This window comes from Hoplias malabaricus, chromosome 4, assembly GCF_029633855.1.
Source record: "Hoplias malabaricus isolate fHopMal1 chromosome 4, fHopMal1.hap1, whole genome shotgun sequence".
In the NCBI taxonomy this organism is placed as follows: Eukaryota; Metazoa; Chordata; class Actinopteri; order Characiformes; family Erythrinidae; genus Hoplias; species Hoplias malabaricus.
In genome coordinates this window covers 70,291,548-70,306,134 of record NC_089803.1, presented here as the reverse complement: position 1 = coordinate 70,306,134, position 14,587 = coordinate 70,291,548, and the positions used below count along the sequence as shown (strand labels likewise).

The following is a 14,587-nucleotide window of genomic DNA, read 5'->3' as shown; positions in this document are numbered from 1 at the left end:
ACACTTACTTCTCAGGACAATATGTAGCTTTCGTGAAATTTAGGATTTTTTTTCCCCCCAAATAAGGGTTTCATTCATTCATTGTCTGTAGCCCTTATCCAGTTCAGGGTCGCAGTGAGTCCAGAGCCTACCTGGAATCATTGGGCGCAAGGCGGGAATACACCCTGGAGGGGGCGCCAGTCCTTCACAGGGCAACACAGACACACACACACACAAATTCACTCACTCAGACCTACGGACACTTTTGGAGTCACCAATCCACCTACCAACGTGTGTTTTTGGACTGTGGGAGGAAACTGGAGCACCCGGAGGAAACCCACGCAGACACAGAGAGAACACACCACACTCCTCACAGACAGTCACCCGGCGGAAACCCACGCAGACACAGGGAGAACACACCACACTCCTCACAGACAGTCGCCCGGAGCGGGAATCGAACCCATAACCTCCAGGAGCTGTGTGACTGCGACACCTACCTGCTGTGCCACCGTGCCGCCCCTATTAAGGGTTTAAAATATATTAAAACACATTTTTATTCCAACATGGTTTAATTGCCAAAACTAAGAGCTTTAAGTTGTCCTTTCGGTTACTGAGGTTAAGTTTAGGTGTAGTGCTCTTTTAACCATTACGTCTAAGGAATATCCTGAAGTTTAAAGAGGAACTGTGTGTGTGTGTATTTTCATATCAAACATTTAATTGCCACCAAGTCCTTTTCAGGCCATAATTTATATTTGAGTGTGTGTTTGAGCTCTGATGAATCTGAATTCCAAGATAAAGTATTATTTGGGTGGAATACATTTTTAAATCTGTGTGTAATTAAATAAAGTACTGATTTATAAAGGTAAAGTATTTTAAAATATATTTAAAAGATTTTTAAGCAGTCAGGAATGTGTACTGCTCATCCACTCTGATAGAGGGCAGTGTTGCCAATACCCAAACCGCAGTCAGCCTCCTCTCATTGTTTTTATCTAGATCCTGAGTCTGATCTGAACCGTTATGTGCTGATGAGTGATGAACTGAGTGTGTGTTCTGTCCTGTGGTGTCCTGCTGTCTCCGGCGTGTTAGTCTAGACTAGGAGCATGGGTGGGCTCCTCCAGACCCCTCCTCAGGACCCCCCCTGAAACTCTGCAACTAACAAAGCCAAACAGTATTTATTTATTTAAACGACTTCTGTTTATTAAGTTTACAAATAATGGTAACAAATCTGTTTTATTGGGGCGCAAAGCGCGGTTTTATACGAAGCTTGAACGACCCGCTACTTAGTGCAAAACATACAGGTCAACGCCAGTGATCCCCTTCAGGTTTTATTTTTTCGGTTTGGTTTTCATTTTATTCAACAATTGCTTTTCTTTGAAACATTACAATGTTAAATGCAGAGGAAACCACTGAACTGAAGTGGGTAGATGACCTTAGAGACAGGACACAGCCCAAAAAAACTAAACAAAACACAAAAACAATAGAATAAAATAATAAAAAAAAATTGGATAGTAGTACAAAACAAAATAACTTAACGACAGGTCAGTAGCAGGAAGTAAACGTACTCTTCCGTTGTGTTGTTTTCCACAGGAGAGCAGAGGGAAAAGAAACACAACGATATGGTTGAAATAGTTTGTGTGACACTGTGTGTGTGAGAGAGAGTTAGAGAGTGTTGCGTGTGTGAGAGAGAGAGAAATAGTGTGTGTCCTCTGTGGCATCCTTATTTCAGACCAACGTAAACATGCAAGGTCTTTGTTTTCAGAAAGTCGAGCGTGTTCAGATTGTGAACGTCAGGTGCTGCACTGAATGGCATCTCCACATATCGGCACTTGAAGCAGTTTGTTTTTAATCGGAAGGCGAAAGGAGTAAACAGAAATGATGCTGAATAATAAAAATAAGAAAATAAAAAAAGAACAAAAACACTGAACGACAGTAGAAGCGTCTCCATCTTGACAGGCGATGTTGGAGCGGTACGTATTCCTGACCCTTGTGACCCTCCTCCCCACGAGTGAAGCAGGGACATGGTCTCTAACCAAACCCAACGCACTCAGCACTGCAGCTACTGAACCCCTGGAAAAACCAAAGCGGAAAACCTGTGCACGGCTTGAGCCACCGAAACTACCCCTGCACTGACGCCTGTCCTCTACTCACAGGTAAAGCACTGATCACAAAATGAAAGCATCTAAAAACAACTGCTCTGTTATTAAATACCGAACATACAACAACAGCCACTCACAGACTGGACTCTGAGTAACTGAGCTAACGTGAACACTTCTTGTACCAGACGTTTCGCTTACTAAGCTCTAAAGGCTTGGGATCTAGCTCCTTATCAGCGGTCAGTAGTTCAGATGATGAGCGTAACTCCACTACTTTCACGATTGTATGATTTTAGCCTGGCATCGACTGCTACCGAGACGGACACGGGGAGCCTAACGTCGGTCTACTCCGACTAACATTAACCTACGCAGAGTTTATTAGCCTTTACAGAGGACAGAAGAACTGTGGAGATTCATCAACTCTATTGTGTTATACACCGTGAGTGGCTTTGTGAGTCTGCTACCAGAGAAGCTACTGATCTGCGTGAAAAAACGAAGCGAAAAGGTCATTATCTGTACAGCAAAATGAAAACCGAGATACGGAGTCGCATGATTAAAGAGAAGCACGGTGGGATTCGTAGAAGAGCTGGAGACCCTCTCTGGGATTTGTGACAGTCTTGTATTGGTGAGACACCTCCTGACTCACGTCTTCTTAGCTCTACAACGAAGCAGGCCTGTGTTAATCTCGCATCGACTGGCACACTGACCTCAAACTGAGCGAACCCCTCAGTCGACGCACCGCTGGAAGGGATGGTCACTTTCCTGGTTAGTTACAGTTCAACACAACAATGTTAATCCTTCCTTTTCCTTATATTTGATTTGTATTTCCAGAACACTCAACATACGTTCTCATACACTTACAGTTTTCCTTAACACTCTTCATCCTGGCACCGCAATCTGACGTCACCAACGCAAGGCTGCTGCAGCTCACCTGCTGTTGACTGAGGGAATCTCCGCTCTCTGGGAAACAAAGAGCACTGTGGTGTGTCAGAAACAGTTTGCTCAAACACATCTAGAGGAAAACACAACCTTCAGCCGAACTCCACACACACTTCACAAGCCTCTCTTCTTCAGGCGTGGCGCTCGACGGCTGCCCACGTGTTTCCTTGCCTCCTGTCCTAAAGTCCAAGTGTACCTACTGTGTCATGATAATGTCGCCAACAGGATCTTTGTCTAAGCCAAATCAACCTCAAACCACAAAGACTGCGTCTGCGACCACAGCTACTTTAAGCTCAACTGCAGCACCCAAATCTAAGGCAGGCAACAGGACTGCAGCCAAGTATCAACCGCTGCATCGCTGACCGTTCGTGTCCGTGCAGCTCAATCACGAGCGTCCAAGCTTCAAAAACATCCACAACCTTTTCCCCCCCACACACAGGAAAATAATAGAGCTATGTCTTCCGATCCCTTCCACCTTAACCACATGTCAAAACCCAAATCTCTTCCCCACAGTAAACCGTAATCGTGCTCACATACCAGCAATCCCAGCAGGCGCCACACACCTCCGCTGCCTCGACGTCCAACCACAAAGCCAAAAAAACACATTAGTAATCAAAACTGAATGAATGCAAGGCACTAGAAAGTCCAGTGCGCTTTCTGGGCACTGGGATGGGAGCTGGGGGGTGGGGGTGAGGGAAAAACGGACCAGTTATTCAAGTATGTTAATTGAAACCATTTTTACATTCACATTTATCTAATACAAAGAAAGTACAAAGGGAAAAAAAAAGGGTTAAAGTGTCTCCAATAAAGTTTTGTATAAGGTAATAGCTAGCCTTTCTTCACCTTGAAGCTAATAGCGATAATCCTCCAATGTCCACCCCTTTTTCTACCGTTAAACTAATGTTGTCCAACAACATTTATAATAATCACAGTGTTTCAACATCAAAAACTGATGGGTAAATACAGGTCCGTACAGAACTCGACTTCTCTCATTCAAACGTACAGCTCGACCACTCAAAAATCAACCCGGTACAAGGCCCCGAATGCACTCCTGATTAGAAAAAGCTGTTACGTTAATAATAGAGGACAGATTTAAAGCTTCGCTGGCTTTGAAAAGCCAGTCTGGCACCCCCTGTTTCATCAATCCTCCACATTACCTCCACCCTCTCCCTGTCAATACCGTTTGAGAATACTAGATAGATAATAGGTAAACAGGTCAGAGATGAACGGATCGCCGCTTCTTCGTTAACGGGGAACTGTTTTCTGCCAGCGTCTGGTCCCTGTGAAGGGAGGCACATAACTCGGCGGCAAAAACAACAAAGGGATGGTAAATCATTCATGCTTAAACCTACTCCCCCTTATGCCCCTGATATAAACATGTACTCTAGGATAAATGAGGAACTCCAGGGCTCAGACTAAACACTCCATTGTGACAGGTGGAGGAGCATGGCAAGCATGACAGCGCACCACAAAGCGAGCTGGGATACGAAGCAGCTTCGCAGTTCAAAAGCGTGACTTCTGCACACACGGAAATCCCTAGTCCAAACCCTGTGCCACCTCCATGTGTCTCTGTCCATGCCCCACTGTCTTTCACTCTCCCCCAGTCATGGCCAGGCACTGGCTGGGCCCAGCCCTATGTGGTCCTCAGGTTGGGGCCTCCTGGATTGCTGACTGACTTTTGCAAAGTGCTAATGTGGAAGGCATGCAGGGCAGTGGGGGCAGCGGAGAATTGGCCCAGGGGCTGCGAGCTGGCCAGCAGGCCCGCCGTCTGGGTGTGTGCGGTCGAGCCGCCGGCCCACGGGTTGCTGTAAGGTGCAGAGGGGTAGCCGTACTGCGGCGTAGGGCACAGGGATCCTTTACGAGTCCCTAGAGAGGTAGCAGGGGCGTTCGGAATGGGCGTGTGGCCGCTCAGAGATGAAGCGATGTTGGGACACAGTTGACCAGGAGCTGAGAACTTGCGGCCCATGTTGGCAGGAGGGATCATCTGTGGAGAAACGGGAAAATACAAGCTGTAGTTTCACTCCTCACAGGGACTGCTGAGGTTAGCATCACTTGTCTTGATGTTTAAGAGCGGTTAACACAGTTCCTTGAACTACCTTGCTATAGTTTGCTGCTTCTGGCAGGGTAAATGATATTTTATATTCTATTATCACACACTAGACCTTGTGAATGCAAACAGAAGGTTATGGCACTTTTCCACTGCATGGTACCTACTCTACTCGACTCTACTCACTGTTTGGCACCTGGGACTTGGTTCGTTTTTCCACTACCACAGCCAGTGGCAAACCTTGTCTCTAACGTTAAGCGGTGTTTACTCATGGTGTATCGGCGTGTTGTTGTTGTTTGGGACTGAACACAGCTCCGTCATCAGTTCAGACAGATCAGTAGAGTTTGTTCCTTCCTTGTTGCAGCGTCCAGCTCTCGCTGGATTCTTTCGTCGGCCACCGATCCAAGGAGCGTTTGAACCTCTTCAAAAGACCACGGCGTCATTTTACGAGCTGCCGTCGTGAGTCGGATAAAAACAAACGTGATCTCTGCTGCAGCTGGAGATTTTACAGATGGAGAGTTGGTGCTGGTCGTCTGCGTTGCGTGGCGTACAGTGACGACTCTCTCTGGACGATCAGCGCTCTGCAAGGTTTACACGCCACGGTTTAGTCCCTACTCGACTCGCTCTGAGTAAGCTAGTACTTGTTCTTGAAAAGCGAAAAATCTGAGTAAAGTAGTGTAGGTTCCATGCAGTGGAAAAGCACCGTTTAAAAGAAGGGTCCTCAGGACCAGTCGAATCACAGAAGCCATGCTCTTACATCATAGCTATAGCCCTGAGAAGGCGCCTGCTGTTGATGTTTGGAGCCCCTCTTGCCCTGGGACAAGTTCATAGCATCCCTGGCCCAGTTGTCCACCAGCTTGTGCAGGTCGTCTGTGAACGTGCCCTTGCGGCTCTGGGGGGCAGTGGTGGGAGGCTGAGCTTGGCTCTGCCCCGGCCCTGGTCCACCCACCGTGTTGGTGCTGCTTGTCCCTGGTAGAGGAGAGGAGGAGGAGGTAAAAGAAGACAAAAAAGAAATTCATTTAGGCGCACTCGGACATAAATAAGCAGAAGAGACAGAGTCTGTTCACAAAGACCATGTCAAGGTGTTCATGTATATTTTCATATACATATAAGTGTGTATGTGTATGGTAAATGTCATGGCAGTGAGAGGCTCTATGGAGCACCTGGGAGTCCGCTCTGAGGCTAAAGGGGCATTTTTATCTGTCTGACTCCAGCCTGAAAAACAGGGCATGGCGAGAGAGTTAAGACACCATCTGGATTTACACTCAAGCTCTTGTTAGGCGTCCAACCTTTCCAGCATTTTCCATGGCAGGGTTGCTGCAGTGAGCTCCAGCAGTCTTATTTTATGACGTTAGAGGGAGCCAAAGAGCAACAGATGGGGATGGAATTCATTAGCACCACTGCGTTAACCTCAAATGACCAGTGATGACTTTAACTCAGATGGATCATTGCTGTTGCTATGGACTTGGTTTTATTTTTGTAGCAGACATGGTTTTCCTCTGACAAGTCTTGATCATTCACAAACGTTAGGATAATGGGACCGCTCCTGGATGAGCAGTCATATGTGCATTTTGTTTTTAAAGGCGTAGGGATTAAAAATAGCCACTTAATATCTTTTTCTTGAATGATAGCACTTTTATTCTGTAGCCCATAGCTCTGTATAAAGATGCAATGCTTATGCACTGAGTGCACATATAAGATGAAGTACCTTGACTCCTTTCGACATGTCTGAGGATAACTATTAACCATGCAAGTCAACTGCGCTGTGTAACTGTCCATGTTGGTGTGTGAGCTGATGCATTCGTGAGGTAAAAGAAAAAACAATGAATGCACAAACAATGCAGAAACTTAAATCTGAAAAAGTTGAAAGCCACTGGTATTTCTGGTTTCAAATCGAGAATTAAACAACATTAAATTTGCTTCTGTAAGACCTCCAATGAGGCGGAGACAGATGAGCGCGTACACTGCACCACGTCTGAAGCACCAGTGGGATTCTGGGGGATGGAGTCCAGAGCAAAGCCATGCTTAGAGGGAATGCGGGAGAAAGCGGAGCGCATAGCTTGACTTCAGCATTTTACTGGATGACTACCATTCACTTCAGGCTCGTTTCGTCTCACGTTGACGTTCGGAGTCTGGACTAAGCCCTGATTTGTAGAACGACTGTCGTACATTCAGCAGAGACGTTTAGCTCAGACTTTTCAACGAACATCACTCACCAAATGTTGGTTTCTTGGCTCAGGTTTAGTGATTAAGGAGCAGGACAGCTCCGATCGCTGGGATGAAATCAGCCAGGGTTCAGTCAGAGTTCACACTAAGATATTTTGGACCCGCTCACTGTGTCTGGACGTGATGGAGTTTGGCAGACAAGCAGAGCGTAAAAATCCCAGTCATAAATTGGTGCTAACGTTGAACAGAACTTACACTGTATTATTACAAAACATGACCTACTCGGACTCTAAATATTCTCAAAAACAAAGCAAGCTTTTAAAAGAAAATATGTTCAAATTAACAGCATTTTACACGATCCATTTCCTGACCGTTTTTGAGGGGACACATTAGCATTAGCGCATTAATGTGGGGATCATGAGCATCTCCAAACCCATACACGGCCAAATAAGACCAAGGCAAGGCAAAGCAAGGCCGATCTGATTGTGATCCGCTTCTGACGTCGAACGTTGAGACTTTAGAATCTGCCCCCTCCTCACTGCTGTGCGCTCAGGTCACGGGTGAACGGCGAGTGGCTCATTATCATTTAAAGGGAAAGGCTCTGAATAATCGTTTAATACGGGGAGAACACTTTTTGTGTTTCTGTCTTCTGTCTAGACATCCATCAAGAAAAGCATCAGTGAATAAACTATAAAGTGTTTTAATGGCCGTCGTATGTAGGATATGTTACACATTAGACACAAGGGCTCCTCTTACCCATTTGCAAATCGGCACAGGGAACGTGTCTTATACGAGAAGAAGGTTTTAATTCACCCTGCGGATTTTTTATTTTTTATTATCTGGTTTAATAACTCTATTCATCAGCTAATGAAAACTCCTAGAGGGATAAATGCATGTGCTTAGTGTAGAGGGTGCCCTGGGGTAATAAGAGTCAGTGCAGGAATGTGGCTCCGGTGAGGCATCAGCCTGGTCCTTTACGAATGCATTAGTGGTGAACATTGCTAGGAATGGAGGCATCTTGCCGTGGCCCTGCTTCTCAAGTGTTTGGCAAAAGCACGAACGCACAGAGACATACTGGCTGCAAATTCCAATCTGAATTCCTGACTGGAAACCATTAGAGACCTTTTGCGTCACAGCCTGGTCCACAACGCTCCAGTCTAGAGCACCGTCTCCGAGAGCACTGCATTTTCAGTTTAAAGGAGGGTACATTGAGGAGAGAGTGCTTCTGCTAGAGTCCCAACTCGACAGCACACTTACGGCACATGAATGGGTCATCAGCACAGAGAAATGCTCAAATCAGCCTAGGAGCTTAAGCAGGGCCCAGCGGCTCGAGCTTCAACAGGCCACAGTGCGTGCACATGAGCGCACACACACACACACACCAAGAAAAGACAAGAGGGATGGGAAGTGCGGGAGTGAAGGAGGAGGAGAGAATAGGAGGAGGAGGAGAAGGTGGGGACATAAAAAAGAGAGAGATAATTACTACAGAGCTGGTTGCAGGGGCACACTTTTTTCACCATCTTCCCTGAAGCACGGAGAGAAGCATGGGATTGAAGAGAGTCAGTGTTAACGTCACTAAACACAATGCATTACAGGGAGTGCATCATTACATGCCGCCCTAGAGCTAAACTCAAGTCCAGACTGCTGCTGTAGCTCCAATGTGCGTTAGAAATGGGTGGAGGTGTGAGGTGGGGCAGGGGCAGGGAGTGGAACTAAGCTGCAGCTGGACTTTCTCTCATCTTCAGAACGGACGTGAAGCCAGTGAACAGAGGAATGGTTTACTGGAAGACCGCTCTGAGGGGAGGTTTCTGGGGGAACAGAGTGGAAAGGGACCTCCGTGTGCTGCACTATTTACTGTTGGATCATGCTGCTGTAGTGTAAGGAATGGATTTTTCACATACGACGATGTCTCTCCCTGGAAACAACTGGAAATATCTACAGTGAGAAACGACAATTCAGACACTTGGGTTCTTTTAATGCACTGTAATAATGTCTTTTAATTTTGAACTCATGAATATGATCATTCATTCACTCATTCATTTTCAGTAAGCGCCTAAAAACTGATCAAAGTAACAGTGTGTGTATGAGACTGTGTGAGTATGTGAAACTTCGTGGGTTTCCTCCGGATGACTGTGTGTGAGGAGTGTGGTGTGTTCTCCCTGTGTCTGCGTGGGTTTCCTCCGGGTGACTGTCTGTGAGGAGTTTGGTGTGTTCTCCCTGTGTCTGCGTGGGTTTCCTCCGGGTGACTGTCTGTGAGGAGTTTGGTGTGTTCTCCCTGTGTCTGCGTGGGTTTCCTCTGGGTGACTGTCTGTGAGGAGTTTGGTGTGTTCTCCCTGTGTCTGCGTGGGTTTCCTCCGGGTGACTGTCTGTGAGGAGTGTGGTGTGTTCTCCCTGTGTCTGCGTGGGTTTCCTCCGGGTGACTGTCTGTGAGGAGTGTGGTGTGTTCTCTCTGTGTCTGCGTGGGTTTCCTCCTGGTGACTGTCTGTGAGGAGTGTGGTGTGTTCTCCCTGTGTCTGCATGGGTTTCCTCCGGGTGACTGTCTGTGAGGAGTGCGGTGTGTTCTCCCTGTGTCTGCATGGGTTTCCTCCGGGTGACTGTCTGTGAGGAGTGCGGTGTGTTCTCCCTGTGTCTGCGTGGGTTTCCTCCGGGTGACTGTCTGTGAGGAGTGTGGTGTGTTCTCTCTGTGTCTGCGTGGGTTTCCTCCGGGTGACTGTCTGTGAGGAGTGTGGTGTGTTCTCCCTGTGTCTGCGTGGGTTTCCTCCGGGTGACTGTCTGTGAGGAGTGCGGTGTGTTCTCCCTGTGTCTGCGTGGGTTTCCTCCGGGTGACTGTCTGTGAGGAGTGTGGTGTGTTCTCCATGTGTCTGCGTGGGTTTCCTCCGGGTGACTGTCTGTGAGGAGTGTGGTGTGTTCTCCCTGTGTCTGCGTGGGTTTCCTCCGGGTGACTGTCTGTGAGGAGTGCGGTGTGTTCTCCCTGTGTCTGCGTGGGTTTCCTCCTGGTGCTCCGGTTTCCTCCCATGCTCCAAAAACACATGGTGGATTAGTGACTCGATAGTGTCCATAGGTGTGAGCGTGTGTGAATGTGTGAGTGTGTGTATGTTTGTGTCCCACCGTAAAGGACTGGCGCCACCTACAGGGTGTTTTCCTGCCTTGCGCCCAGTGATTCCGGGTAGGCTCCGAACACACCGCGACCCTGTACTGGATAAATCTTTATTTATGCTCAGAAACACAAACTGCTGTGTTCATAAATCCAAAATCTGAGGTCAGAATAAAATTAAATAACAAAACCCTAAAGTGTCTGAACCCCTGTTTCCTTCAGTATAATGCAATAATGCACAGCTTTATTCTGTCCGGCTTTGTACAGCCATAGCACATTGTAGCTGACCTCTTTGTAATAATCTGCAGACTGTGTGTGTGTGTGTGTGTGTGTGTGTGTTGGAAGAGGGGTGTTCTGACTCAAACTGACCACTACTTAATGCGGTGCTTAATATTCAACCACAAACAATGATGAACATCATAAATAAAGCTTCACAGTCACAAAATAGTCAGCATTAACAGAAAGTAAAGATTCAGTTGCTTGTTAAGAAAACTGGAACGTGTTTGGGGGGTAAATAAATTAGTCATATGCTTTATATTGAAATGAAGTAATAATGCTGCAGAGCGTGTGTTAAAGAGTTGATGGAAGTAATGTGGCCATGTGTGATGTAATTGTTTAGTGTTTGAATGGCGTACCCTGCGTTTAAAGACAGTTGAGGAGGGTAAATAAACAGCAGGTCTGGTTCTGGATTAGGGGGCAGCCGTGTTGGAAGAGCAGTGGAGGGGAGTGTAGGGTCATGGATGCAGGGATGGGAAGGGCTAAAACTAGGTGAAGCGGTTCTGGAGTATTGTAAGCATGGAGATGTGTTCACTTTAAAAGTGTTCGGCTGTTAACTTCTTCTCCACTGAGAAACTAACCCCTTTACTGTAATCTTCAACGCGTAACTCCTGCACCAAACTAGGCCTAGGTTCATTAACACAGATGAAGATACAGTGTTATCTCTTGCTACTGACATGTGAATGTTGGAGGTGATCATTCAGTTTAGTGGTGATTTATGATCATCAGCAGGTGGTGCCAGTCAGAATGGCTCCCAAACACAAGAAAACCAGAGTGTAGGAAAAGAGACAAAGGAAAAGCGTTACACACAAAGAGCCAAGCAGGGCGTACTCAGAAAACGGGTCCTTCTGCCACCTGGTTTGAAGGTCACTCTCTCCGACCCACAGCTGAACTTTACACAGCCTGTGGCACAAAAAGAGGGAAGAGAGAAAACAAGAGAGAGAGAGAGAGAGGTACAGAAAAAAGAGAGAGAGAAGGAGACGTATACAAATACACAGTAAGAATGGAAACAGAGGTCAGTAAGCCATGAGCTCCAGAGAGAGAGAGAGAGAGAGAGAGAGAGAGAGAGCTAGAGGAAGACAGACAGGAAAGGAGAGAGAGGCAGTGAAGGTCGTGGCATTGTGCTGTACTGCAAAGTGGAGGAGGCAAGCAACAGCGCCTCCTGCAGGGAGTGGCATTTGCACTGCAGCTGCACCACATCAGGGCATGCGCTGAGTATTAAAGGCCCCGGCTTTATGATTTCACAGGTCAGTACGCTGCTTATCTCACGGGATACTGATCAATACACAACAGGGTTGCTACACACTTTAATGCAGGCATAGCTCAGAGCGTAATGCACAGACGTCAGAGACCGCCCTTCACTTTTTTTTGTTTGATTCTCAAGGATAACGTTCATCGATTACATGTTAGTCATTTTTCAGGAGGTTCCTAAGGGAACTGGATTGAGATCGTCCATTTGCATCAGGGATTGGGAGAGTTAGAGTCAGTCAAATACACACCTAATTGTCTCTTACATATAGTGGTTTCTCCTGATTTTCGGAAATTTTTAACGATATCGTGCTGTAGACGATGAAATCCAAAAGTCCTTTACTATTTTAACCTTCCTCCTGTGTTAGCTTTCTGTTAGCATCTCTAACATTGATGGGTCGGTTTTGACCCGTGTGTTAAATCAGCCATAAAAAGACCCCCTAAAAACCATTAAATATCCACCATTTTGTTTCTTCCCTCGTTGACCTTGTTATTCTTCCTTATCCATGAAAGGATTGGTTTTAATTGTTCATTGTTGCAGACTGTAAACTGGAGATGTACACGCTACAAAACACAAACTGGGCCTTACGTGTCTGGACATGTCTGTCTTTCCTTCTTTGGTGAAACAGACAAAGATAGAAGCCCCTAACTGAAGCTCGAGTGGTTGTAGGAGGAGCCAGCTGTGGGCTGTTGGTGTGTAGTGTGTTTATGAGTCCAGATTCTGCACTTGTTTTTGTTTTTTTTCTGATTTAAAATTATACCTGGGTCAAAATTGACCCCAACAACAGAAAAGCCATCATTTTAACAACAGCATTTTATAATTTAGTAAAAAAAAATGTTTTATTATTTTGTTGACATAGAAGTTCCTGACAAAGTCAAAAAGTCTTGATCCAATAAACGAATTTATGGATCAATGTCTGCATTTAAAACCTAAAATGCAGACCCTAACACAAGAGGAAGGTTATTCTTTAGTGTTGTGGCACTATTTATCCCTGCAGTCTTTCACAGAGCTGTGAAGCCCCGCCCCATCTTTACTTCTGAAAGTCTCTCTGAGATGCTCTTTTTGACTCTTGTAATAAACCTAATTTATTTATTTTTGGAGCATTACACTCTTTTACCCCTCATTTGTTCCATGTCTTAAACGTCTTTGGAACATGTTGCTGACATTAAATGAATAATAATTTAACATCTGAACTGTTTTTGGAATATTTTAATTACTATGTCTTTCTTTGAAGGTGTGGAAAATTAAGAAAACATCGATATCATGATTATTTGCTTAGGCCTCGGTGTAATGTTCTGCTGTAAATGTTTTCTGTTGTTTCCTGATGCTGAAAAATGACCACTCTGAATGGAAATTAAATGAGGAGGGGCCTTGATGTATGTACAGCACCATGAAACATAATGTAACCTCAGCACAGAGACAGTCAAGTTAAACGCTCCAGTATTGTCTCAGCATTTGTTTTGTTGCCGTATCAAAACAGACCTGGCCTTTGGAGGAACCAGAAAACAGACACTCGGTCGAACCCTTCACAAAAGCAGGATTACCTGGCGTGGCTACACAGAGGCTGGGGGCGGACAGCGTGGCTTCGCTGGTGTAGGCGGAGTACAGGTTTTCACTGGAGGGGGAGGGTTTGAAGGGCTGGAGCAGGGGGCTGCTCCCGGCATCAACCAAACCTGCGGGCGCCAGGAAGCCCTGTGGCGTAGGGTATACTGAGGGAGCGCTGTGCGCAGATAAAGTGCTGCTCGCTGAAACAAAAACAAATACAGAGAAGAAGCTTGTTATTCTCAGGTGAAAGGGGTCAGCCGTGATGTTGACTTTGGTAAAACGTAGATTGGGAAAGAACTGTTTACTCAATGGGGACACATGATGAAGTGAGTGTGATTGTACATCTGGGGTTCTGGAAACACCCACCAACCCACACACTGAAATAACACGACCCAGGCAGGTTTTCGTGGGCTGTGTACGTAAGAGAACCCGGGGTTTAACACAATGAGAGCAGAGAGTAATAAAAGAACAGAGAATATACAAAGAAAAACATTGAGAATTACGAAAAATGGAGTAAAACGTGAAAAAAAGCACAGACAAATCTTAGGGCACCAAGCAAAATGTCTGAAGACCAGAGCGGAGGATATGAGAACTTGAGTAACAAATGAGAACATAGGAGTAACAAACAAGGTGGAGATATAAGAGAAGTGAGTGAAAACGGCAAAACACCAGAGCTTCTGCTTAATCGCTTCCTGCAGCTGCTCGCTCGGAAAAGGGTATCAAGCGGGTCGGCATTCCAATGCCTAAAGGAGACACTGAGAAATCAGAAAACAAAGCTAAAACTGCTAAAACAACAGCTTCTGTGTGCCTCGCTTAAGCTGTAATGCAGCTTAAGCGGACTGCGGTCTGAGTCCGGAACCAGGCGCTGTCCGATCCGAACCTGGACCTGTAACTGATAAACTATTGAGAGCTGTTTACTTTTGAACAGAGTGCGTGATTGACTCTTCTAGTCGTTACGGTGCAGGTTTAGCGCTCCAGGAAACTCACCGACCAATCACATGTGTTTCTGCACATCACACGTGAGGCTCCTCAGCCAATCAGATCTGTGCATTATGATGAGCGCTGTGACTCCACTGAGTGACACACACAGGGCAGGGTCCAGACGCCGCTGTCCTGGGGCCGGTAAAAACAGCCCGAGGGACGAGTTAAAAGCTCTTTTGGGACACTTTCAGGACGACAGTGTGGTGTGAGTTACAACC

At 46.2% G+C, this 14,587-nt stretch overlaps 1 protein-coding gene across 10 annotated transcripts in view; it reads right to left on the bottom strand.

Moving 5' to 3' along the window:
• Positions 1–1,171: 1,171 nt before the first annotated feature.
• The window catches only part of wnk1b (WNK lysine deficient protein kinase 1b), a 122,635-nt gene continuing 109,219 nt past the window's right edge, over positions 1,172–14,587 (bottom strand). For 6 of the 10 annotated variants that reach the window (XM_066668267.1, XM_066668266.1, XM_066668271.1 and 3 more), the window contains 5 exons: positions 13,388–13,588; positions 11,405–11,497; positions 8,708–8,749; positions 5,816–6,027; positions 1,172–4,995 (listed from right to left, as the gene is read on the bottom strand). In XM_066668267.1, coding sequence (XP_066524364.1) covers positions 4,645–4,995; positions 5,816–6,027; positions 8,708–8,749; positions 11,405–11,497; positions 13,388–13,588 — 899 coding nt within the window. In that variant the 3' untranslated portion in view covers positions 1,172–4,644. Of the gene's footprint in view, positions 4,996–5,815; positions 6,028–6,221; positions 6,274–8,707; positions 8,750–11,404; positions 11,498–13,387; positions 13,589–14,587 lie in introns of all 10 variants that reach the window. The other 4 variants (XM_066668273.1, XM_066668274.1, XM_066668269.1 and 1 more) reach the window with 4 other exon arrangements.